This window comes from Aspergillus bombycis (assembly GCF_001792695.1).
Source record: "Aspergillus bombycis strain NRRL26010 chromosome Unknown contig00038, whole genome shotgun sequence".
NCBI lineage: Eukaryota > Fungi > Ascomycota > Eurotiomycetes > Eurotiales > Aspergillaceae > Aspergillus > Aspergillus bombycis.
Window position 1 is genome coordinate 23,594 of NW_019170040.1, and position 23,392 is coordinate 46,985.

The 23,392-nt window shown below is 48.9% G+C and overlaps 9 protein-coding genes across 9 annotated transcripts; 6 read left to right on the forward strand and 3 right to left on the reverse strand.

Moving 5' to 3' along the window:
* Positions 1–98: 98 nt before the first annotated feature.
* Positions 99–1,352, forward strand: ABOM_005463 (RING finger domain protein; the record flags this gene model as incomplete). The annotated part of the gene is made up of 2 exons (XM_022532592.1): positions 99–441; positions 493–1,352. 2 exons carry the CDS (start codon positions 99–101, stop codon positions 1,350–1,352), a joined length of 1,203 nt encoding a protein of 400 aa, XP_022389519.1.
* Positions 1,353–1,527: 175 nt separating this feature from the next.
* sld2 lies at positions 1,528–3,203 on the reverse strand (the record flags this gene model as incomplete). Its single annotated transcript, XM_022532593.1, has 2 exons — positions 1,528–2,978; positions 3,062–3,203. The coding sequence occupies 2 exons, from the start codon at positions 3,201–3,203 to the stop codon at positions 1,528–1,530; spliced, it is 1,593 nt and encodes a 530-aa protein (XP_022389525.1).
* A 375-nt stretch (positions 3,204–3,578) lies between these two features.
* ABOM_005465 (sucrase/ferredoxin-like domain-containing protein) lies at positions 3,579–4,672 on the reverse strand (the record flags this gene model as incomplete). The annotated part of the gene is made up of 3 exons (XM_022532594.1): positions 3,579–4,154; positions 4,210–4,547; positions 4,636–4,672. The coding sequence occupies 3 exons, from the start codon at positions 4,670–4,672 to the stop codon at positions 3,579–3,581; spliced, it is 951 nt and encodes a 316-aa protein (XP_022389521.1).
* A 1,050-nt stretch (positions 4,673–5,722) lies between these two features.
* On the forward strand, positions 5,723–8,366 carry ABOM_005466 (putative C6 transcription factor; the record flags this gene model as incomplete). The annotated part of the gene is made up of 5 exons (XM_022532595.1): positions 5,723–6,376; positions 6,442–7,726; positions 7,778–8,085; positions 8,154–8,240; positions 8,289–8,366. The coding sequence occupies 5 exons, from the start codon at positions 5,723–5,725 to the stop codon at positions 8,364–8,366; spliced, it is 2,412 nt and encodes an 803-aa protein (XP_022389523.1).
* Positions 8,367–11,852: 3,486 nt separating this feature from the next.
* On the forward strand, positions 11,853–13,881 carry ABOM_005467 (sugar porter family MFS transporter; the record flags this gene model as incomplete). Its single annotated transcript, XM_022532596.1, has 8 exons — positions 11,853–11,919; positions 11,978–12,053; positions 12,112–12,157; positions 12,215–12,725; positions 12,780–13,034; positions 13,083–13,492; positions 13,546–13,615; positions 13,667–13,881. The coding sequence occupies 8 exons, from the start codon at positions 11,853–11,855 to the stop codon at positions 13,879–13,881; spliced, it is 1,650 nt and encodes a 549-aa protein (XP_022389524.1).
* Positions 13,882–14,909: 1,028 nt separating this feature from the next.
* Positions 14,910–15,963, forward strand: ABOM_005468 (putative short-chain dehydrogenase; the record flags this gene model as incomplete). The annotated part of the gene is made up of 6 exons (XM_022532597.1): positions 14,910–15,109; positions 15,168–15,244; positions 15,300–15,383; positions 15,440–15,508; positions 15,564–15,832; positions 15,877–15,963. The coding sequence occupies 6 exons, from the start codon at positions 14,910–14,912 to the stop codon at positions 15,961–15,963; spliced, it is 786 nt and encodes a 261-aa protein (XP_022389517.1).
* A 1,215-nt stretch (positions 15,964–17,178) lies between these two features.
* Positions 17,179–19,588, forward strand: ABOM_005469 (Zn(II)2Cys6 transcription factor; the record flags this gene model as incomplete). Its single annotated transcript, XM_022532598.1, has 8 exons — positions 17,179–17,226; positions 17,276–17,290; positions 17,353–17,367; positions 17,424–17,515; positions 17,567–17,835; positions 17,888–18,321; positions 18,374–18,634; positions 18,689–19,588. 8 exons carry the CDS (start codon positions 17,179–17,181, stop codon positions 19,586–19,588), a joined length of 2,034 nt encoding a protein of 677 aa, XP_022389522.1.
* A 121-nt stretch (positions 19,589–19,709) lies between these two features.
* On the reverse strand, positions 19,710–21,003 carry ABOM_005470 (arsenic resistance protein; the record flags this gene model as incomplete). Its single annotated transcript, XM_022532599.1, has 4 exons — positions 19,710–20,360; positions 20,435–20,521; positions 20,573–20,715; positions 20,775–21,003. The coding sequence occupies 4 exons, from the start codon at positions 21,001–21,003 to the stop codon at positions 19,710–19,712; spliced, it is 1,110 nt and encodes a 369-aa protein (XP_022389549.1).
* Positions 21,004–21,502: 499 nt separating this feature from the next.
* ABOM_005471 (putative arsenate reductase (Arc2)) lies at positions 21,503–22,087 on the forward strand (the record flags this gene model as incomplete). Its single annotated transcript, XM_022532600.1, has 3 exons — positions 21,503–21,658; positions 21,714–21,828; positions 21,891–22,087. The coding sequence occupies 3 exons, from the start codon at positions 21,503–21,505 to the stop codon at positions 22,085–22,087; spliced, it is 468 nt and encodes a 155-aa protein (XP_022389470.1).
* Positions 22,088–23,392: the final 1,305 nt, after the last annotated feature.

The window sequence follows — 23,392 nt, forward strand, 5'->3', positions numbered from 1 at the left end:
AACCCGTTAGTGCATCTCCGTCGCCAAGCGTAGACTTGCTGTGTTGGTGACGGCGACCGGTTGTACGAGGATCAAAAGTTCGTGGTGGAATTTTTGCCATGACAGCAGCCGACCGCAACGTGACCTCCGCCAACGACACGCCGACTGCCACGATGGACCGCCCTTGGAGAACCGCCATGAACAACAACTGGGACAAAACTACGATCGCGGGCCCTTCAGAGGCCCATCAGACACCAGATAATGTCGACCTGCAGCAGGAAATCATGCAGAAAACGCTGGAGGAGGTAGCGCAGGAGGAAGCGGATGGCAGTGTGGCCAACCCATGCGTCATTTGCCTGGAACTGATCTCAGAACCAGCCGTGGCGGTTCCCTGCAGGCATGCGAATTACGACTTTCTGTGCCTTCTCAGCTGGCTGGAAAACCGTCGAATTTGTCCACTTTGTATGATCCTCCCTAAGGAATTGCAAGGTTCTTTTCTAATTTAGAGTCTAGGCAAGAGTGACGTTTCCGCGGTAGAATATGAGCTAGACAGCCCCGAAGGTCCGAAGGTCCATCAACTAGAAGCTCCTTCAGAAGCTCTCCCAACTCACACCACGTCCATATCCCGTCCAAATTGTATTCACCGTCGTCCGCGCCGTTCCCGTCCTCACGTTCAACGGCAAAATCCACCTTCACGCGATGAAGAGGTGAGCCGACGACAACATGTCTATCGCCACCAGCTTTATTCCCTGAGGGTCGGATCGAATCGCCTCTCACAATACCAAGAACTGACGCTGGAGAAGTTCAAAAATGATGAGGCGCTTGTTTCGCGTGCTCGTACTTGGATACGGAGGGAACTGCAAGTTTTTGACTTTCTACACCGCACAGACGAAGGCTCGAGCCAGAGTTCCGTGGCTCGTCCGGGACAGGCAAGACTCGAAAACCGCCGAGGAAGTAATGCTGAATTCCTACTGGAGTATATCATTGCAATTCTTCGTACCGTTGACATTAAAGGCAGCGCTGGGCAAGCGGAGTCTCTCTTGCAGGATTTCCTTGGCCGAGATAATGCACGTTTGTTCTTGCATGAGTTGCAGGCATGGCTTCGAAGTCCCTATACATCACTATCGGACTGGGACCGCAATGTTCAGTATGATGATCCGAGCAGGCGGACAGCTTCAGTTAGATCTCGTCCAGAACCTCAGCTCTCCGATCGTATAACGACCCCGGTATACAGGAATAATGACCGCGTTGTTCATGGGAGGGTTTCGAGACCACCGCCCTCTCGTAGACCACAACATCGGGAAAGATCTCGAGACGCCGTAGCCCAAGCGCGAAGAATACAATACGCACGGGGCCGCTATGTCCCAGATTGACGGTTATGCCACGCATAAAGCATTCTATACAAGTTTGACGACGCCACGAACCACAGAGCATATAAAGAGGTTATATAGAATAAAAATGTATATATTATTTCTTCTAATGTGGTATCTCTGAGTATGCTGTAGTCGTTTCTCATAAATGATGTTGGTGTTCACTAGGCATTGTTCTTTATCGTCTCCTGCCGAAGCGCCCTGCGCCTCTGCCTTTCGAGTTCTTATTTCTAAGCTTCAATGACCTGTAATTAGCATGCGCCTCGGGATTGACCTTCCTCTCGCGAGGCTTAGTTTGTCTCTCTTTCACCTGAGGCTGGGGTTTCTCCCGCTTCTCTGTTGGTGGTGGCTCTACAGCCCCGATGGCATCCCTTATCCTTTCCGAAAAGCTTTTGCTTCTAGCGGGGGGCTTAGATTGCTCCTCGTAATCTGAATCCGAATCCGAATGAAACTCTGCATCTGACATTGAATGCAGCGAAGCAGCATCTGGAATATCATGGGCCTCGTCGCGACTGGCACCCGGCTGCTGCGTCTCCGGCACCGCCGCCAGCGCATCCTCATTTTGGTCCACAATATCGGTACCATCTTCATCGTCTGACACTGGTAATTGTGACTCGCGTTTTGGCTTGGAGACCACCGGCTTCATGCGAACTCTGCGTGTCGTTCGCTTTTGACCTTTCTTCTTAAACGTTGGCCCCGTATCCTGGTCGACAGTCTGACTATCAGTCACTTCCGCACTCATGCCGGCCTGTTCTGCTTCTATCTCGCGGAGTACGTCTAACTCATCCTCCAGACGTTCTTCTTCCATATCTCGTAGTCCTTGTACCAAGGCAGAGAGTCCTTTGCCTACAAACTGGGGTCTTTTCCGTACATTGATCGGGCTCAGGCCTTCACCGGTGGGATTTGACGCAGAGTAGCGGACTGAGTTGGATCGTCGCAAGAATGCTGGGGTCTCTGACTCCGGCGCTCCTTGACTAGGCTTGTTAGCGCTCGGCTGAGGCGAAGGCTCACGGCGAATAGCATCGTCCCGGTTGTCCATCATGGTAGCGTAACGCCATGTGGTCGGTGTCGCAAATAAAGCTGAAAGCATATAACTCTTGCTTGCGGAAGCAGGTGTCCGGTCACCTCGTGGACTGTCTTCCTCCTCTTCCTCCTCCTCCGCAATGGTATCCAGTGTTTTTCTTTTCGATGGTGTCTGCGCCGCCGCTCCACGTACACTGGCCAGCCTTGCCGCCGTAGGGGTCGCTGTGCTTCCGCCCGATTCGGATAGGAGGTCAAAAAGACCAAGTGCCTTTCCGTCTCTTTGAGGGGTGGGTCCGATGGCTGCCTTCAATGGTGACGAGGCCTGTTGATGCGTCGATGGGCTGAACAGTCGGCGCAGTGCCGACGGAGAATCATAGGGGTCGACTTCAGACGGATGCCCGCGCTGCTTCGACGGGGTCGTGAAAAGCCCTTTTGCCGCCTTGCGAGGCGTGGATTCAAGGCGGGCCTCATGGGATTCAGGGGGCGATGCATGCTTGCGTTTCTTTGGACGCTCTTGTAAGTCAACCGAATTGGGATTATGTTTCTTCTCATATCGGACTGATTTCTCCAGCGATTTCAATCGAGAGTATTCCTTATACTTGGCCGCTGGCACAGACCAGGAAAGTTAGCTCATGACGCTAACAAGAGTGGAAGCGAGTTGCACAGTGACTGGGCAATTAGGTACACACCAATCTCGGGCGCTTGCTTGATATCACTCCGGTCCGCTTTTCTTCCCTCATTTGCGGCGGCGAAAGCTCTTTCCCAGTCCTTTAGTTCTGCACGGAGCTGCGCTGACTGCGCCGCGATATCGGAAGCGTCGAGACTCGCCATTATCGCATATCGTAGAAGGGATTTAGAGAGGAGCGATGGGAGTGGTAAAGATTATACTGGACCAATTATGCAAAATGCAGTTCAATGTCAATGTTTGTTATTGAAGTAAAGGAGCCGGTGGTAACGGTAGTAATAGTGGTTGGTGGTGCCAGGACTGGTAATCGGAGTCCCGCCGTTGGTTCTTTTTTTCTGTCGCGTGCGCGAAATCAATTAACGCGGTGCTCTATGACGTAACGTGTTTTGGGTCTGTCGATGGACCTTCAAGTACTTTGGGGTACCTCGTTTGACATCTATACTATCATTATCATTATCCCACTATTATAATTTTATACTACTATATTCTCAACCAAGCAGAACAACATGGATCTGCTCTCGCTACCAACTCGTCAATCCCCGCTGCCTGTCAAACCCTCCTCTTAACTGAGATTCGGGGTGAACAACCTTCCCCTGCAAGATTGTATAGTTGACCACTCCTTCACAATGCTCTGGTTTGACTCTTGCTAGCCAAATCATTTGCTCCGCCTGTTTTCGGTAGATCAGAACATTGGCTGAAAATTTGTGGCCGCCTACATGGGAAACAAAGAAGATTCCCACCCCACCCGGGCGCTCGTCATCCGCATCACGATACAACCCATGGGGTCGCAGCTGTCGCTCTAATTCCTTCTTAATTAGAGGGGCAGTAATCCCACATCGCGCATCTCGCCGTCTATGAGAGCAGAGAAGTACCACATAATCGTATTGGCATGGTCGAGAGGGCAATCGGGAATCAAGTGGTTGCCCTTTAGGCGCATCAATGAAGCAGTCAACCACCTCTCTGACGTCGCCAGTAGTTACTGAATCGACGAAGGTGAATGAAGGCAGAAGCAGCACGGTAGTCCCTTGCGTAGTCTGAGGATCGTCATCTGCCTCATGGTTCGTGTTCTTGAGATTCGATGCCGAGACCATCATCCGCTAGTTTTGTTAGATCGTATCAAAAAAAAGTGGAGTTCCTGGTGGATTCACATACCCCATGCTTGGATTTGTTGGAGCTACTGTCGAACGCTTCCATTAAGCTTCCCTTTTCATTCTCGACTCTCTCCGTCCAGTCTGATTTGCCCGTGGCGACCAAGACATGCGTGTGAAACTCTTTGATATGTCCGTAGAGGACCCGGGAGTTCTCAACCTTCACTTTTGACGGGAAGTGCACCGTACAATCGGCACAATCTAGTTTGCAGTTCGGTCCGTCCTGTTTTGGATCTACCGTGGGGAAGATATAGTCGGCGTTGCGACTGCCGAGCGAGAGGAGGGACCGCAACATGTTTTCTTTATTTTTCCTTGTTTGCTTATTGTCCTTCTTGGCGACTTCTGATACCAGATGAAGCGCAGAATGTATTGGGAAGCTGGCTTAAAGTAATTGACTGACCTTTTGGTGGCCTAATTCGAAGCTATATACTAGCTCGGACATGCTCCAACCCCCGAGCCCCGAGCATTATCTCCGAACACTTTTTACATGACAGGTGATCCAGGAAGAGTCAGAGGGTATCTTACATTGCTGCCTTGTGAGGTCATATATATATATTCAATGATGACTGTAATTTTCCTATACTGGTACTCTCTCATATAACTAGCCTAATGGTAGTTGCAATGCCAAGGCTTCAATGGAACGGTAATCGTGTTGATTGAAACTTTCGACCATCGACTCTGAATTTGCATACAGAATTCTTCCCCTTAGTGTTAAGAATATGGAACTATTTTTGGTTCCTTCTAGGGAATTCTCACGGTGGAGTTGATTCGGGCACAGCCGCAATGGAGGAGGAGGGGTGTATTTAAGGTAGAGCAGCGAGAGCTAGAGTATTATTAGAAGCAGGTAGGGGTCGGGGACAGGACGGGACATACTACTACTAGTAGTAGTATTCAGCAGCATACATATGTAGGTCCATACTCAGTAGTAGGCGGGACAGAAAGGGACAAGTGCGCTGGTGCCCAGAATACTCCCGATGCCAAATGGGGAATCTGCGGTGCCTGAATGGGACAATTCGACTCCACTTGAGCTTAACCGTTCCAAGCCTTTTTCTTTTTTTTTTCCTTCTTTTCGTCTTTTTCTTGCCGCGTGTCAGGCACCAGGGTTTCAGGTCCACATCTTCATCCTCAAGTAAAGTCGGAGCCTAATCAGGCGATATGACAAGAGAAAAAAAAAAAAAGAAAAAAGGAATCAATAGATAAAAATAACAACCAAAACAATCGGAATAGTTTCCTCCTGATCCGCAGAAATATTGGGTTGAATATATATGGTAATATCCGATGGACTTTGCCCGAAACGGATACGATGACCGGGTGGGCCAACAACACGTAAGCCCGCCAGTGAAATTGCTTATCAAACACACAAGATCTCCGACGGAACCGAAAGGTACGGCCGTGAGTTAGTCTGACCGAGAACCCCAGCAAAAGAAGCCGGAAAAGACAGCTGGAAGCAAAAGGACTAAGATGTCCACCTTGCAACGATTCGCGCCGTTGCCAATCGTCCTACAAGTCTCTCGATCATGACGGATGTCCCACCACCACCACCACCGCTGGGGGCTCCGGACCCGGAGCCCCAGCCGGAGCAACGGGTGCGCAAGAGGCGCCGACGGACGATGGCTTGCGTGCAGTGCCGTAGCAGAAAGCTCCGCTGTGATAGAAAGCTTCCCATGTGTAGCCGTTGTGAGAGCAGCAAAACGGCTGTCAATTGCACCTATGAGAAAGAATTCCTTTGGCAACAACCCAATACGGTTGTTACGCCCGCTTTCTCCGAGCGCGGTCCCACTACTACTAGTAACACGATCACTCAAGCCGCACATCTTGCTCGGACGCACCCTACCCCGGACTCGGCGTTAAGCTCTTTTACTCGGTCTCAACAGACGTCTTCGGATACGCGTCCCGCCCTAGAGAAACGGGACCGTTTCCTGGAGACCGTCTTGGGTGCCCCGAAGGCCGCTGTCAACCAGGAGCCATACGTGAATACCGAGCTGCTGCATCGTTCGAAACACCCGGCCGGCATCAGTCATTATGCAGCGCCGTTGCACCACCACGGGGACGACGAAGATCCTGTTTCTCCCTCGCAACAGCTGGACATTTCTCCCAGAATCATGATGCGAGGAAAAGAAACAAAGACCCGCTTCAATGGGTCGGGTATCTTCGCCAATCTGATCGCTCAGGTTTGTCATCCTCCAATCATACCCATCAAGGAGTGTGACAGCATCACGGTTAACAAGAACTCTAGTTTCCTGATATTAAATCGTTTGCGGAGGAGATACGAGTCGCCAGCCCGCAGTTATCCGCGCTGCGACCTGATCTGGCGAGAGTGAAGAGAGGTCTCTGGAAGCGGAAGCCTCTCAATGCACCCTTCCCAGAACCCACGACTTCGTCACTCACCCAGATGCTGCCGTCTCGTCGAGTAGTGGATGACTTGGTCGTGCTGTATCTGACCTATTTCGAAGCGACTCACCGTATCCTTCATGTCCCGTCGTTCCTGAAGGAGCTCGATGAATTCTGGGCACAACGGGATAACCCGGATTTTGTATCCCCTCACTTCGTGGTACAGCTTCTGCTGGTTCTGGCCTGTGCGTGGAATCTGGCAGATTTTGATACCCTACAGCTAAAAAACGATAATGAATCCGAATTGACCTGCTACACAGCAATAGAGTGGGTCCTCCACGCAGAGCGGTGGATTGAGAACTCCCACATCAAGCGGCCTGACATTATGGCGTTTCGGCTTTATATCCTCCTACTTGTGGCGAAGAACGCGCATGGGATGAAGCGCAGCAAGGCTTGGCTCGACACCGGGACACTGATTAAGCAAGCCATGTTGGCAGGGTACCACCGGGATCCCAGCAGGTACACGAAGATTTCTCCGTTCAATAAGGAGATGCGCCGGCGGATTTGGACCACGATTGTCGAGCTTGACCTAGAGGTGTCACTCGAGCGAGGGATGCCACCTTCTTTGCAATATGGAGATTATGATACAGCCCCAGCACTCAACCTAAACGATAATGAACTACAGGAGACCAGTGAAGAGCTCCCGGCCGAGAGACCACTAAGTGAGATTACTGGCTGCTCATTCCAATCAGTGTTGATCCAGTCCCTTCCCTTGCGACTAAAGGCGTGTAAACTGATGCATTCTCCGCGAATAAGCTGTTCCTATGATGAAATCCTTCATATGGACTGGGAGTTGAATAGATGTCTTTCACAAATTCCCACCTGGACGGTATCGGAAGAGGAAGATTTACAAACGCAGCACAAAGTTATCCTGATAAGATCCCTCCTCCAAACTAAGATCGGCCATAGTCTTTTATCAATCCACACGCCATTTGCCATCGAAGCTCCACAGGAAATCCTCTTTGCACCATCATCTCGGATTCGCCTCGAAGTGGCCACCATGATTTTATCTACGCAACGACAGCTACATGAAACCTCAAGACAGCTATCCCTCTCCATCTTGGGTGATTGGACCGTGCAGGCCTATTGCTCGGTGTGTCAATTACTCCACGCCAGTACCAACAGTCCAGGTAGGCTTCTAGCCAATGTAACATGTGGATAGAGCCAGGCTAAGAGTACAGCAGCATCTTCCCGGACGTCTTTGCCCCAGACACTTCCCGGTTTGCCAGAGTCCTTGATCACGCTAGCGGAGATGACGCTGACTTGTCTGGAAACACAACTCCTACTTGTGGTAAAAGGCGCCAAGGAGTACTTCTTCATGTCAACCATCCTAGCTTTGGTGAAGGCAAGATTATGGCCGGCGCAAGCGACTGGCTACAAGCAGGAGGTCGTGGACCGAGTAATCTTCTTCGCGCAAACGCTTTTCACGCGACATGCCAACTGCGATCATCTAGGGGAATTGGGCATGGGAGGTTTCAAAACTACTCAGGTCAGTAATGCTGCCATTTCTATTGCTCGCCAAGCAGAAGAATCTCTAACTTTCAGTATTCTGTATAGGTCCCAGTTTTGAACCCGAGCTCGGGGATGGCACAGCCTTTCGTTCCTAATATGAATATGCTACAACCAACGAACTTTGGCATCACAGTAAGACACATAGTCATCGCTCGAATGGACTTTGCTAATAGTATACAGCAATCTGGGGAGCTAGATCCTTTCCTTGATGCATTTGATTGGGGGGATCTTACAGGCATCACATTTGAAGGGTATTAAAATATACGAGATACCGACTGAGAAGCTCAGCGATCAACCTTTGGTACACACAAAACCTATTGCAACCGCCAGTGATTGGAATCAAGCCCAGCAACTACCTGCGTCATATTCTCAAATGACAACCTTCCCGACAGAAGCGAATGCAGTCACAATGCTATGATGTGACGCTTCGTCTACCGAAAGAAAAGACAACATACTAACCCCTAACCTCCTTCAATCCACCCCTATCCATTAGTCTATATTAAGGCAAACGTCATCCATGCCATACCTGTCCGTGGAGGGGAGCTGTGTGGGCACACTGTACTGATATTTTACCCGATGTACAAATGCATGACAGTCTATCTGGATCACCTGGCATAATATATTGGCCAGTTTAGATTGTTGGCGTATAAGAATGGTAACTGGACCAGCTAATTCCTTGCCAATATTCTTGTCCCAGCGAAGAAATGTTTCCGATCACACAATCTCAACCTACAGACCCCTATTTCCCCGGTGCATGTTGATATAATAAGTGTAACTCACCAATATACTGAATCTTGTTCAATACGTTCGCGCCCTAAGCTTCTTCCACTATTTCTACAACCCAACTATATCATGATCCCATGTGTGACTAAACTCGAGGTCCCATAATACGTATTCTTACTCTCCATTTGAACATCTACAACATGACCCAATTTCAACCCGGACCATGACCCTACCTAGCAGGACATCGGGAAATTAACACACTGGAAGAGCAAGGCATATCCAATCGTAAAGTGATTCATGTGTTGGCTCTAGGCATATGCGACTAATCGTGACTCGCATACGCGAAGGAATCTCAACCCTGCTAGATCACCCCAACTAAAGAGTAGATCGACTTAGTCCCCGCTAAGCTGTGGGTTAGAAGCCCCGCCTACTCGGTCCAGACTCCCAGTGGCGGGCAGGGTCTTTATCCTGGCACGCTTAGGTTACGCATGGGGAACGTTTGGTTCCCTGGGTTGTCCTTGGGGCAATTGGAGCATCTGCTTCAACCTACATCACATACTTTACCGTGTACCGACTATATACATCTCATCTCTTATCCCAATTCTGAAAATCTTGATAGATGGAACACCAGGTCGTAACCCCTGAGGTATAGACTTAGTTATATAGAAAGAAAGAGATATTTGACCACGGCCTTGTGTTACATCCCTCCGAGAGGAATAGTGCTATCCTACTCGATGTAGCCAGCAGGAGACGTTCTAGCTTGAGTATATGCTGTATTCGGTGACTGTGGCCTGCTAACTCGATTTTCTATTTATCCTGGACACATAGGATAGTCTAGCGAACACTTGCAGTCTCCGTGGAGTAGGGCCAGATTGTTTCTCTAGATCAATGATGCTATTTGTGGTATGGCCTGAGTAGTACTGAATGACACAGGATGAACCTGTGTCTTAAAGGACTTAGACGACAGAGTAACATCCACCTCGTGAAGCATCAGAGCCAGTGATACCATGAATAGCCACTGGCAAGCGGTCACAGCATGGACCCCAACTACCAATTATGTGTAAGCATCGGGAGGGGTATCTGTACTGGTTACTAAAGCATGGTCGGCATTGAAATTTGGTGAGATGGGTGTATTCTAGTAGAGTGGTGGACTCTGTTTCTCGGACCAGAGTACTAGGCAAGGGCAGCCGGCTACTAATTCTTGTATTCACGGGAAGCCAACAAGCGTGCATAGTATCTAAAAGATACTTGTGCTTGTGCCAGTCAAGCATATAAGGAGGCGAAGTTCAATCCGGTTCACCATTTGTTATCCTTGTTTACTAATTCTACTGGACTCTAATATCCCCAAAAACATCCTGCAAGTAAGGGCTGTATTCCTCTATGCAGAGGGGTAAGCAGAATACAGGAAGTACGACCAGACTCTAGTCAAGTTTGCACGGGGAGGAAATGCTACATATAAATTGTGTATCTAGTCTGCCTCGTCGAGAAGCTTCCATTACATTGACTCCCTGGCCTCATATCGACCAGTCTCCCATTCGCAAGGGATTGACCTGCCCCCAGGGAATTATCAATCTTTCCGAGTCTGGTCCTTTGGATGGCGGCTTACAGCTCCTTCAAGGAAGCTCAGAGTTCTTCGAACAGTTCTTCTAGGAGAATCCTCCTAAGCCCAAAGCCGTCGACGCGCCCGGTCAGTTTGACTGGTACGGATTTACATTGGAAGATGTGAAATGGTCCGAGAATCATGGGTGCGCGCTGATTAAAGTAGAGGCGAAACCGGGAGACTTGATTATCTGGGATTCACGAGCAGTGCATTATGCCTCACTGCCAAAGAGCGAAACTATTCGGACAATTATCTACGCTACATACACCCCGGCCAAGTTGGCTACACCTGAGGATCTAGCCCTTAAGGCTAGTATCTTCCACCGTTACGAAGGCACAACTCATTGGCTGTGTTGCAATATTTTTGCACAGGGGAAGGTTATGAGGGGGGATCAGATTTGTCCTGGGGGACGTGAGGAATCGTTGGAGAAGCTGGAGTTGACTGATCAGGTCTTGAAATTGGCGGGAGTGCGCTCCTACTAAGGGGAAGCTTTTCGTGGCATTCTGGGCTTAAGTCTCGTATTATAAATTATTCAATTGCCTGCTCTAAATCCTGCCCGTCATCATTTTGCTTTTAAGGTCTTTCTTTACACGTTCAAAATCAGCAGACTTGATCTAAGACAGTTCGAAAACGCACATGGGGTGTAAGAGATAGAGCCAGGGCACCCTATTCCACAAGGCCAAAAGGTCATATAATTCGGGATCAACGATCCCGAATGCCCTGAGGGTACCTATATAGTATACTGCCGTTACATGGGGATTCAATTACAGTAGGACATTTGGCCAAGTCTATGGTCTGGTTAACTATGGCTTGGGAACATATACAGTAACTAATCCAATATTGCGTCAAGCTCTTCTCTAACGTCTACTCAGGAATCCTATTGATATAAATATATAAATAGTGATAACCTTTTCATATAGGAACTAGGAAGTGGTGTTGTTGTACGACTTGCTTTATATTCTCTACTTTTCCCAATACGCCAGGACTCTGGACGTTAAGTGTATACTCTAACTCAATTAATAAGTTTAGAGATATGATTTAGCTGAGAAGACTGCAACAGCGGCCCTAAGTCCTTGTCTCTGCTCTGTATATGGTCCAAGTGTCTGGCTTCAGCTGTCGGGGCACTGCGCGCCGACAGCCCTCGGTCCAAGAAGTGCCGATATACATTGTTGGGATCGTCCCATGCGTCACCTGTAGCCCCATACCCCAGATTCTCCACATGGCCTCCTGGCTTGTATTGTGACGAATGTTTACTGGTTATGGAGCAGTTCATTGGTACTGGTTGTGGCAGGGTATATCTACCTTCGCCCCGCTGTTCTACAATCACAAGAGACGCCTGCGCCTAAAGAAGATCGACTTTCTGCTCACTATCACGGTAGAAGCTTATTCTCTCTTTCCCACTAAATACTTTGCTTATCACAATGGTTGCTGCCGGCGACAGTACTACCGGCGCTGGCTCGGGCTTGGACATTTCGTACGGACAGTCCGGTAGGTCGATGTTCAAGGTGAAGTCTCCCAACTTGGTTGATTGCTGACTGTATTCCAGGATACAAAGGCCTTGTGGAACAGCCATTTCTATTATTTCTATCCTTGTTTGCGAGCCTCGGAGGTGTCCTCTTCGGGTGTGTCTTTCAGTCCAATCCTAGCTACCTGGGCATGACCTAACTATCGTACTCGCAGGTATGACCAGGGAGTCATCAGTGGGATTTTAGTGATGAACAACTTCGTTTGTGTTTCTCTGCGAGAGATGTAGTCAGAGACCTGCGCCACTAACCTTCCATAGGGCAAGGAATTTCCCACATTGGCCAACGACTCGACACTCCAAGGTTGGTTGGTTTCTGTTCTCACACTGGGTGCCATGTTTGGTGCCCTTGCCAATGGTCCCATCGCCGATCGCCTCTCGCGACGTTGGTCCATCCTCCTTGCCAATGTTATCTTCCTTATCGGATCAATTCTCCAGGCTGCATCGGTCAATGTGCCGATGATCTTTATCAGTCGGTTCATCGCAGGGTTGGCAATTGGTCAGCTGTCAATGGTGGTTCCTCTCTATATCAGTGAGCTAGCACCACCCAATCTTCGCGGTGGACTTGTTGCTCTACAGCAATTCGCGATTACGGGTGGCATCATGATAGCCTTCTGGCTGAATTTCGGAACCCAGCATATTGGTGGAACAGGGGACGGGCAGTCGCCCGCTGCATGGCGCTTCCCTCTCGCCTTGCAATGTCTATTTTCGTTAATACTGGGCTTTGGAACTTTCTTCTTGCCATACACTCCACGCTGGCTGATGATGAAGAGTACGCTTCCCGAAGTAACAAGCGGAGCATGACAAGTGGCTAACAGAACTTCAGACAGAGAAGACGAAGCTATGTCGACGCTCTCCCGCGTGCGTCGTGTGCCTATAAGCGACAACCGCATCATCCAGGAAATGCTTGAGATCAAGGCGTCAGCGATGTTCGACGACGAGACAACTGCTGCCATGTTTCCAGGAGTCACCTCACCTATTCGTCTGAGCTACGAAAGATATAAGTCCCTTTTTACCTTTCGCCACTTGAATCGCCGCCTCTTGCTTGCCTGTCTCCTCCAATTGATCCAGCAATTCACGGGTAAATCATTTCGTCACTATAACATTACGCTAGACTAACCACCGCAAGGTATCAACGCTATTATCTATTACGCACCCCAGATCTTCAGGAAGATTGGCCTGTCTGGCAGCTCGGTAGATCTCCTCGCGACCGGTGTAATCGGAATTCTGAACTTCCTCTGCACTATCCCGGCAATCATGTACATGGATCGCTGGGGCCGCAGAAAGGTCCTCCTTGCGGGTGCTGCCGGAATGGGCATCTCCCAGCTCATAGTAGCTACCCTCTATGCCGTATACAAGAGTTCCTGGGCCAGCAACCAGGGTGCTGGCTGGGCCACGGCGGTGTTTATATGGCTGTACGTATGTAACTTCGCGTATAGCATTGGCTGCGTCAACTGGGTTATTCCCTCTGAGATCTTCCCTCCGGGGGTGCGGTCTCAAGCTGTTGGTATCGCCATCGGTACAAATTGGTTGAGTAACGTAAGTATTATCCCGTTATAATACTTGCTAACAATACTAACCTGCTGGATCAGTTCATTGTGGCGCTTATCACGCCTCGGATGCTGGAGTCGATTGAATTCGGCACGTTTTACTTCTACTTGGGTTCGTTAATCTCTTCCATGTCTTCCTTAGTACAGCACTAATTCCGCTCAGCCTTCTGTGTCTTTCTCGCGGTCTGGGTGTACTTCTTCCTTCCGGAAACAAATGGTGTGCCCATTGAAGAAATGGATAAGATTTTCGGCGGCAGTCAGGGGGAACAAGACGCGATGCGACTGGCAAATATTTACAGACAGCTTGGTGTTGGGGCTGGATTTGATGGGAAGCAAGAAAAGGACGCCGATAGCCATGTGGAAAACGTTGAAGCATGATCACAGACGGTGGCTTGTATGCTCGTACCAGCAGAGGAATGTACATTTCTATAACCTAGTAGCTAATAGCTATCTTTATGTTGAACCGGAGTGGGTTGGTGAATAGTTGTCCACATAAATGTAGGGCTGTTGAGGCCCTCTAATCAGGCCTCCTGGCAACCAGACCTCAGCTTAGAATAGAATTGTAGCTATTTCGTTCATTTTGTTACGTACAATGTTGTTACAACTAAGAAAGGTAAATGCTAGGTATAATACTAGATTTTCGCAATGTCGATACGCCTAGTGGCCAGGTTAGCCTTCGCCGACATGCATCGGCGCACTGTGTCCCGACAGATTCCACTACGCATGACACAAACCCTAACCCAAATTCCCATATCCACCTTGATCCTACCGGACCCGAACAATGCTCCTCTATCCATTCAACCGAATCAATGAACAGTTGCATGTCATCCATGCTGCTTGGTAGGAAATAAACAACTCAGAATACCCACGGCAAAGGATAGTCTGCCTATGGGGATTCCTAGAGGTCTGGTAAAGCCGGACGCCCCTGGGAAAGAGCTATCAGGGTAGATATATTGTTCGTTTCTGTGTAGAAAAGAACACAGAGGGCTTTCTTGATACTCATCTGCATCTTGGGTTTTAGCATGTAGGTTCATTCTTGTGAAGGTCGGTATGGACGCCCTGACCGCAGGTCCACTTAGGGACCATGAGAGATGGAGCATAGCGGTACCAAAAAGAGAAAATATAACCCACAACACCAAGGTATTTTCGTCGGTATATGTTTATGATAATCACCTGGTACGGTAATCGGGGTACAGTGGCCCGTAGAGACTCTCACCCAGTCACCTATGGGATCGGTACACAGTTACCCGTCAGTGAGCCACAAGCATCGGATTTACTCCTCAGTGGAATGAGTTATATTCAAATGAAACTCTTCCAGGCCAGCTATAAGTAGGTAGCTTGTTTGTCGTTGTATCTAAGCTCTCAACACTACACACATTCATTAATTTCCATCCACAACCGTCAAAATGTCTATGACCGTAGCCGACTGCGCAAAGATCCGTGATGGATTCCCCCGGCCCTTCCCGAACACACCTGCCAATGTCTTGGAACAATTCAAGATGTCGGGAAGGGTAGCCGTGGTGACGGGCGCGGCGGACGGTATCGGCTATGCGGTGTCAGAGGCCATGGCGGAGGCGAACGCGGACGTTGCCCTCTGGTATAATTCGTGAGTCATGGACTTATCAAACAATGCGCATAGCAACGGGCTAATATGATCTGGGAAGAAATGATGCCGCTATTAAGAAAGCTGAGGCTCTTGCCCAAACCCACGGAATTAAGGCCATTGCCTACAAAGTTGATAGTAAGTTGTATGCATGTTCGGTGGTCGACACCGGCCGCTGACTCCAGTCTTATAGTCTCGGACGCCGAACAAGTGCAGAAGACTATTGCAGAGGTTGTTCGGGATTTCGGAAAGATCGATGTGTTCGTTGCTAATGCTGGTAAGACATTCAATCTGTAACAACGATGTTAGGGACGGCAAGTTGACATTGAACAGGAATGGCTATCTCAAAGCCCATATTGGAACAAAAGCTAGACGAATATCAGAAGCAGATGTCAGTCAACGGTAAGACTTCACTACCCTTAGAATTGACGTCCACCATACTAAACCCAACACGTAGTTGACGGCGTTGTCTTCTGCGCCAAGTACGCCGGCGAAGTATTCCAGCGTCAAGGCAGCGGAAACCTGATAATAACATCCAGCATGAGCGCGCACATTGTCAATGTACCCACCGACCAGCCGGTTTATAACGCCACCAAGGCTTTCATTACACATTTTGGAAAATCCCTTGCCCGGGAATGGCGGGAGTTCGCTCGCGTTAATATCGTGTCGCCCGGCTTTTTCGACACTAAGATGGGCGCAAGCCACTTGCGATTAACGAGGCCTATCGTATGTCCTCTCTCGGCCGCCAGGGACATACTAAGGAAATCAAGGGTTTATACCTTTACCTTGCTAGTGATGCTTCTACTTATACTACTGGAAGTGATGTCATTATTGATGGAGGATACACGCTTCCTTGAGCAGATCTTAGCATTAAATGAATATTAATAGACCACGTTTAGTAACACTACTCCTCTATTGTTCGCATAGCATGATTCTGATTAAGCCGAGCACAAATAACAAAAGAACACGAGTTCTATATCTCTAATCGCCTTCCGATGTTCCTACTTTCCGGCTGCTTCCACATCGTTCCAGCACATCCCCGTGCGACAGCATGCTGAGCAGTAACAAATCATATTCCCATGTAAGGCCTTCCGTGGTGTGTGCCTGTCTGACTGGCTCTCGGTTATTTCAGAACTGAACAAATCGATGCTCTCGCCAGAGGAGCTAGACCCACCGGTTACAACTTCCGTCGGCTGCCTGTCGCCCGAACACGAGTCCCTCTAATGACAGAAAAGAAAACTCCACGATACTGTTGCCCTTAGTCCAAGAATTTAAAATGAACTGGTCTGTCAGCGTCGGACAACTGTTCTCCGTCGGGATATCCCCGTGGGGTATCACAGGCTATGGGATTGTCGTGGCAGCGGAGACTATTGAAGATAGTGATGAGCGCGATGAAATGCTAGTACATTATAGTAGTGATTCTGTTTTCTTAAAGCGTAGCAATGCCATTATTAGTCCCCTTTCTCGCGTTTTCTCTTTGTTTCGATCTCTTGAGCTCATCCATTTCGGCACGACAATCCCAATCAAGATCTTGCACCTATCCACCGCTCCGCCATGCCAAACACCTAGTTGCTGGCGACTTTGTTATGTTTTTTGGGTGAAAGCTTCTAATATAAATTCTCTTTTAGAAAGTAAATGAAGGTCCAATATCTGGGATACTAAGTAGCTGCGCTTGTAACTTTTACTATTGTGACATGATATATTCATAAACGTTCTATATTTCAGAGCCGGAGGTTGTGACATGAGATTAGCTCAGTATTAGGCACACACTATACTATTTGAGTATTGCAGTTCAAATAGTAACCACAGACCAGCAGATATGTATAAATGCAATAGCACATTGAAAGACAAAAATCTAGAACCAGACGATGGCTATTAGGGTTCGACTTAGTCACCTGGAAGCGCAGGCCTTTTTCTCGGGCGTCTCGGGATGTTTGCATCCTTCATACCCACGTTTCCTCCGGCATGCTAATCGATCTCCATACTAGCCATATCAATGACCAGTTCGATTTAGAATATTGTGAGACATTCGATCATATTGCCTTTTAGTGTGAAATTCCCCTGCACCCACAATGCCGAAATGCTCTACTTCTCCACCTGGTCCGCACGAGCTGCGAGCAGTAAGTTGCCATGCGGTGTTTGTCTGGCTATGCAACTAACATGCGATAGTGTACAGAATGTCGGGTGAGAAAAAGCATTACTGGAGTAAAGAGTATCTGACTTACATATTGTGCGAGACATTATAGAAACGTAAAAGCAAGGTAACTACACCAAGTCAATTCCTTACTTGGATTTTACCTGCTCACACGCCCCACAGTGCTCCGGGACGCCGCCATGCTCGTACTGTTCCCGAGCCAATAAACCATGCATCTTCGGCCGTCCATCGTTACGAACGCCATTGACGCGCAAGTGGGTGTTGTATCATGCCCTGGTCGGGCGGTTTATCTGACAAGTATCTAGAAATATGGATCAAATAGAACGTCGCTGCGCCAGTTTAACTGCGCTTTTGCATCGGCTGAACCCGGATGTTGATATCGAGGACGCACTGAAGACGACGACTATTCCGCGAAGTAGCCTGCATGCCTCGGCTTTTGACGGAATGAGCCCCGCTTCGGTAGATGAGTTTGAATGGACCGAAGCTTCACTAGGGTCTCCTGCTGAGCTTCGAAGAGTGGGTCTGGATGGCATGGCATCTTTGCCCACAGGGAGCGCGGAAGCTGGCTATCTCGGTGGGTTGCACGGAATCTACGTCTACTAACGTGGAGCTAATCGTATTTCTAGGCAACAGCGCAGGGTCTAGTATCTTGAGAAACGTGCCAGGTCTGATCCCTGAGAGTTCTGATGTAGAGACCAATCAGCGGACTCAGGTCGTGGCTGAAGACTCTGATAGGGGTCCGGATCTTCTGCGTTCAGCACATCTGGGTACCACCGCCATCCTTGATGGTCTAGTCAACGCATATTTCACGTATTATAATACATCGTACCCGATTTTGCATGAGAGTACATTTCGACAACAGTATCAAGATCGCCATCAGCTTCAAGATCGGTCAAGCTGGCATTCAATATTCTACATCGTCCTGGCGATAGGGAACTGGCTTCTCGGCGGCACGTCTGGCTCTAGAGAATGTCAATATTATTCCGCCGCACGATCGCGTATGTCAATGCATATGTTGGAGTCCGGAACACTCCTCACGGTGCAAGCGTTTCTCTTATTTGTCAGTTTCCGTCGATGATAACCACCTCGCTTAGTATACTGACAAGAATAAGGGGAACTACCTCCAGAAGCGGGATCGGCCGAATACAGGATACAATTTCATCGGAATAGCGTACCGCATGGCCCTTGGCCTGGGACTTCATCGCGAGCCGCCCGCCGCAGCGAAGACTGATTCACTGTTCCATGAGCGAAGAAGGGTCATCTGGTGGGTCGTGTATTGTTTCGATAGTGGGTTTGGCATTACTACTGGCAGACCCGTCATGGCCTCTGATAGCTTCATCGAGACTTGCCTCCCCCGCAACATAGACGATTCGGTAAGATAGAACATTATCCTTGGCTAAGAAAAAAAGGGCTGATTGGACTTGTAGGCATGCACATTAACCTCGATACTCCCGACACCATCAGACCGGCCTACAACATATTCCGCCATAATCGCACAGGCGCGATTAGCCTCCATCGGAAACAACATCTACAGTAATGTGATTTCCGCCCCGAAAGAGAACATCCTCGACTTGAGAATCTCTCGCTCACTGGATCATCGACTGAAGGCTTGGAGGCTTTCTTTGCCTGTGTACTTCACCGCACAAGACGTGCCAGATTGGTTTCGAGGCCCGCGTGCAGTTGTCGGGTGGAAAGAACAAAATCTAAGAATGATGCTATGGTGGGGGAGCCAGCGCCTGTGCAGCTTAATATCGGATGTTGAGGAAGCACAGAACATATGTCACTACGTTGCGATCGAGACCATCCAAGACATTACAACGTTCTGCTTGGATTACCGCGACAACATCCACGTCGGTCTGAGCTGGTATGCCACATACTTTCTATTCCAGGCCACCATTGTTCTGAGCATCCATTACTTGAGACCGCATCAGCCCCTGGATACGAGCTCGGATTCCGTGAACCAGGAACTGTGGGCTCTCTCTCTATCAAGGGCGCGCGACTGTCTGGCCCAGCTGAGCGAGAATAACGAGGCTGCAACGCGATGTTTGGCTGTTCTGGAAAGAATCAGAGACCAATCGGAGCGATCTCAACAGTCTTCCATGACTCCTTCGGGCACAAGGCCCAATGCGAATGTTCGCGCTGACCACACCCAGCTACAGCCTGTTCTGGTAACAGATGACCCAAATCCGACATCATTTGCCATCGACCCGGCCCTGCAAATCCTCTTCCAGGATACAGCGTGGAATAACGATATTTTCGAAGGTCTTCACGGGTTCCCGATCACGGATGAAGTGGAAGTGTTTGACTACATGCCCCCAAATGCTTGACCACCAATACTCTCTAGCAGGGGATCATGGCTACATTGTTAGTTCAGACTGGTCTTGCACACGATCAGGGAAATGAAGGATTTTAGTCTAATTACAGATCCTAATCTATATTACATATTAATCAATCCTTCCAGCCCAGCCGCTTCGCCACCAGCCTCACAGCATAAACCAGTCCCAGCAGCACCGGAACCTCAATAAGCGGCCCGACAGTAGCAGCAAGAGCCTGATTACTATTCTCCCCAAAGGTCGCCACAGCCACAGCAATAGCCAGCTCAAAGTTATTGCTCGCCGCGGTGAAGCTTTGCGTGGCTGCCAACCTGTACCCAAAGCCCATTTTATACGCGATAAAAAGCGTTGCAAAGAAGATAACAGAAAAATAAACGATGAGCGGTGCCGCAACCCGGATCACAGAGACAATCTGATGCACCACCTGGCGACCCTGCGAGGCAAAGAGGACTAGGATCGTGAATAGGAGTCCGATAAGGGACAGCGGGCTGATCCATTTCAGGAATACTTGGTCGTACCATCGTTCGCTTGTTGTCCAGCGGAGGACGAACCGTGTCAGGATTGCAGCGCCAAGGGGGATTCCGAGGAAGACTGCGACGCTTTTGGCGGCGGTGCTATATTCGAATGTGATGGTGTCGCCGCTGATTACTTCGATGAAGAATACTCCCATGGGTGCGAAGAGGACCATCTGGAGGAGCGAGTTGATGGCGACGAGGATCGCGCAGTATTCGTTGTCACCTCCGGCGAGGCCTGTCCAGATTAAGACCTAGTTATTGTGAGCTTCGACGTTCTGGGGACAGATCCTTAAGCTCTGAGGTTTAGGGGCGAGAATTAACTTACCATAGCAATACACCGTGCCAGTCCAACAAGAATCAGTCCCTGTCGTAACTCGGGCTCATCGGGTAAAAATGCCCAAGCCAATGCTAACTAAAAATCTTGTTAGACGCTGAACAAGTTGGGAAGCGTAAGAAGACATACCATAAAAAAGGGAGCGATGATCCAATTCACAACTATACTGAAGCCAATCTGGACCCAGATCCCCCGAGCACCGAGGACATGATGCAAGCTTTCATATCTGACCTTGCATAGAATGGGATACATCATGACGAGCAGACCGACGGCTGTCAAAATGGGATCAGCAATTGGGCGATCAAGGAAGAAGATTACCAGGAACGCTCACCAATAGGTATTGACACCCCCACAAACTTCCCCTGTTGTAACGCAGGCCCGGTGTTGGGGACGAAGTTGCCCAAGATTATTCCAATTGCCATGGCTAGAAAGATCCATACTGCGAGGAATCGGTCCAGGAGCCCGAGGTTCTTGAAGGCCGATTGCTTTTCCTGAGGCCTCTCTGAGGACTCTGCGTCCGCTTGTTTCTCCACATCTGTTGTTGGCCCTGGTGTCTCCATAGCGGGATCCGCAGAGTATTTCGGATGTGTTTGGCCTTTCGCACATGCCATTGTTGATTCACTGTTCGTGATGAGATGGCATGAGAGTAGAGGTGAACCTGCTAGAGAAGTTTGGTCGTAATGTTTGTTGGCCAGAAGCACCGTTCGGTAGTAGAATTAAAAATTAAAAATAAACACACTCTCCGTATAGAGTGGAGTTATACAAGTACTGGAGATGGGAGTCTTCTTCTGTGACTTATATCCCTTGTACAGTACTACTAGTATAGTAGTAGTAGATTTTTGATGCTCAAGGCATGTCACTGGTCACTGCTGATTGGTCAATGCCTAGTGGATACTTTGCTCTTCAAACAACCAATGAAAGCATAGGAGTGACATACCCCGCCCTAGCCCTATTTGGAGATGGGGATCAACTACTAAAGTTATCAGCTATCAAGACCTTCTACGATAATGTCTACATTCCACTATCCTCCCTCGTGAGCAACAATCATATTTCCTCAATATGTCCACACCTCAAACTCCATGGCACGCCGCCTATCCGGCCCCCAGGAACGTCGCAGCCAAGCTACCCCGCCATGAGCTACTGCAATGGCTCAAGGAGGGTAAACAACCGGGAAAGGACTTTGTGCTAGTAGATCTGCGACGCGCAGATTTCGAGGTAAGCCGGGTACCTAACACATTTCATACGGATATCAATTGACAAAGATACATAGGGAGGCACCATCCGGGGTTCCTTAAACCTCCCCGCCCAGAGTCTCTATCCCACCATTCCTACCCTATACACGCTTCTATCGGCGAGTAAGGTGGAGAATATCATTTGGTATTGTGGTGCGTTCTCTCACTAGACGATTATAGTAGTACGTGGGGACGTGTTACTGATGTATCTACAGGGTCATCCGCAGGCCGTGGCACGCGGGCCGGCGGCTGGTTCGCAGACTATCTTCAGGATCAAGGAGACACGGCCCTGAAGAGCCTGGTCCTGGAAGGTGGGATCAAAGGCTGGGCTGCTGCAGGCCCGGAATATACGGAGCTTATGGACGAATATGATGCCTCATTTTGGGCAAAGTTCTCTTCTGGATGTGAGTAGGATGGCGATGTTCTGAGACTTGTTTTGTATTTGTTGATGGTCATGGTGATAATAAATTCCACATGATACGTACAACTCGTCGTATAATTCTTCAACTAGGCACGGCAATATATCATTTCTCTCTAAGAGTAGCACGGTGCATCCGGCCATAAGGTGTGGAGAACAGGGCTTCCCGTCCGCTCAGCCGTACCTAAGCCACATATCGCGTGAGCCGCTTGGAAGTTGCTGCGTTATGGCTGGGCTTCCAGATACTTGTTCTTAAACAACGGCCTTCAATGTGATATATCAGACCTGCAGTCCGACTATTGGTCTAATTGGGAATGGACCTCGCGCACCCATTCCGACATTTACAGCTGACGCATCGCTTCCATTTCGATGCAAAGAACGATTTCTAAGAAAATTCTTCTACTGAATCAGGCTTGACTTTGTCAAAAGAAATAATCGAGAGGGTGGCTACTCTCACAAAGTCATCCTTACAAAAGCAGAGTGGCCTCCGACACGGACGTCCCTTCGGACGACTCGCGAACAATGTCCTCAATGCACTGGCTACCTCTGGACAACGTGTTTACAATGTACTACGTTAACCTTATTCTTATTGAGACTGTTAGAGGCATTAGTAGAAGCATAGGGTTAGGAATGGCCCTTCTCAAGACATGGACTGAAGCAGATCCACGTTTCGGTTGTTTCGTTCTAGCTTAAGTGATAGGTCAAAAGTATTGCAACCCCCGGATGTCGGCCTCCGAGGCGCCGCTTTTAAACCTCGATATCTCAACTGAATTAAAGGCTTTGGAGCTCAAGATATGCTCGATAGATTGATGAGCTCAGTACTTAGCACACTGTTTATATATCTTATATACAGCTCGAATTCTGCATGGCCAGGCTAGAAATAGACAATCTATAGTATCCTGATCAAGGGTATTCCTAGAATTCGACAGAACCCATTCAAACCCGAACCCAACCCAACCCAACCCATCATAGATTTTTGCATGGGTTGGGCTATAGAAGGTCGGACCCAAAACCTACCTGGGTTGGATTTCGTGTCTAGACGCCAAAGCTTGAACCCATAATGGATTCTTCCGAAGTCGAAGCATTCCATACGTTTCATCAGGCTGCTGAAAGCACTCCAATATCTACTTCTAATACCCTATCTAGAAAAGGCCCAGGACAGACCTTCTTTAGCATCTTTTGGAGTAGGTGCCAGAAACCTTGACTAAGATTAAAATCAGACAAATAGAGTAACTGCACTAGAACCCAGAATCAGATACTATGTCTTTCTAGCTACATCTGCACATGCCTAGATATATA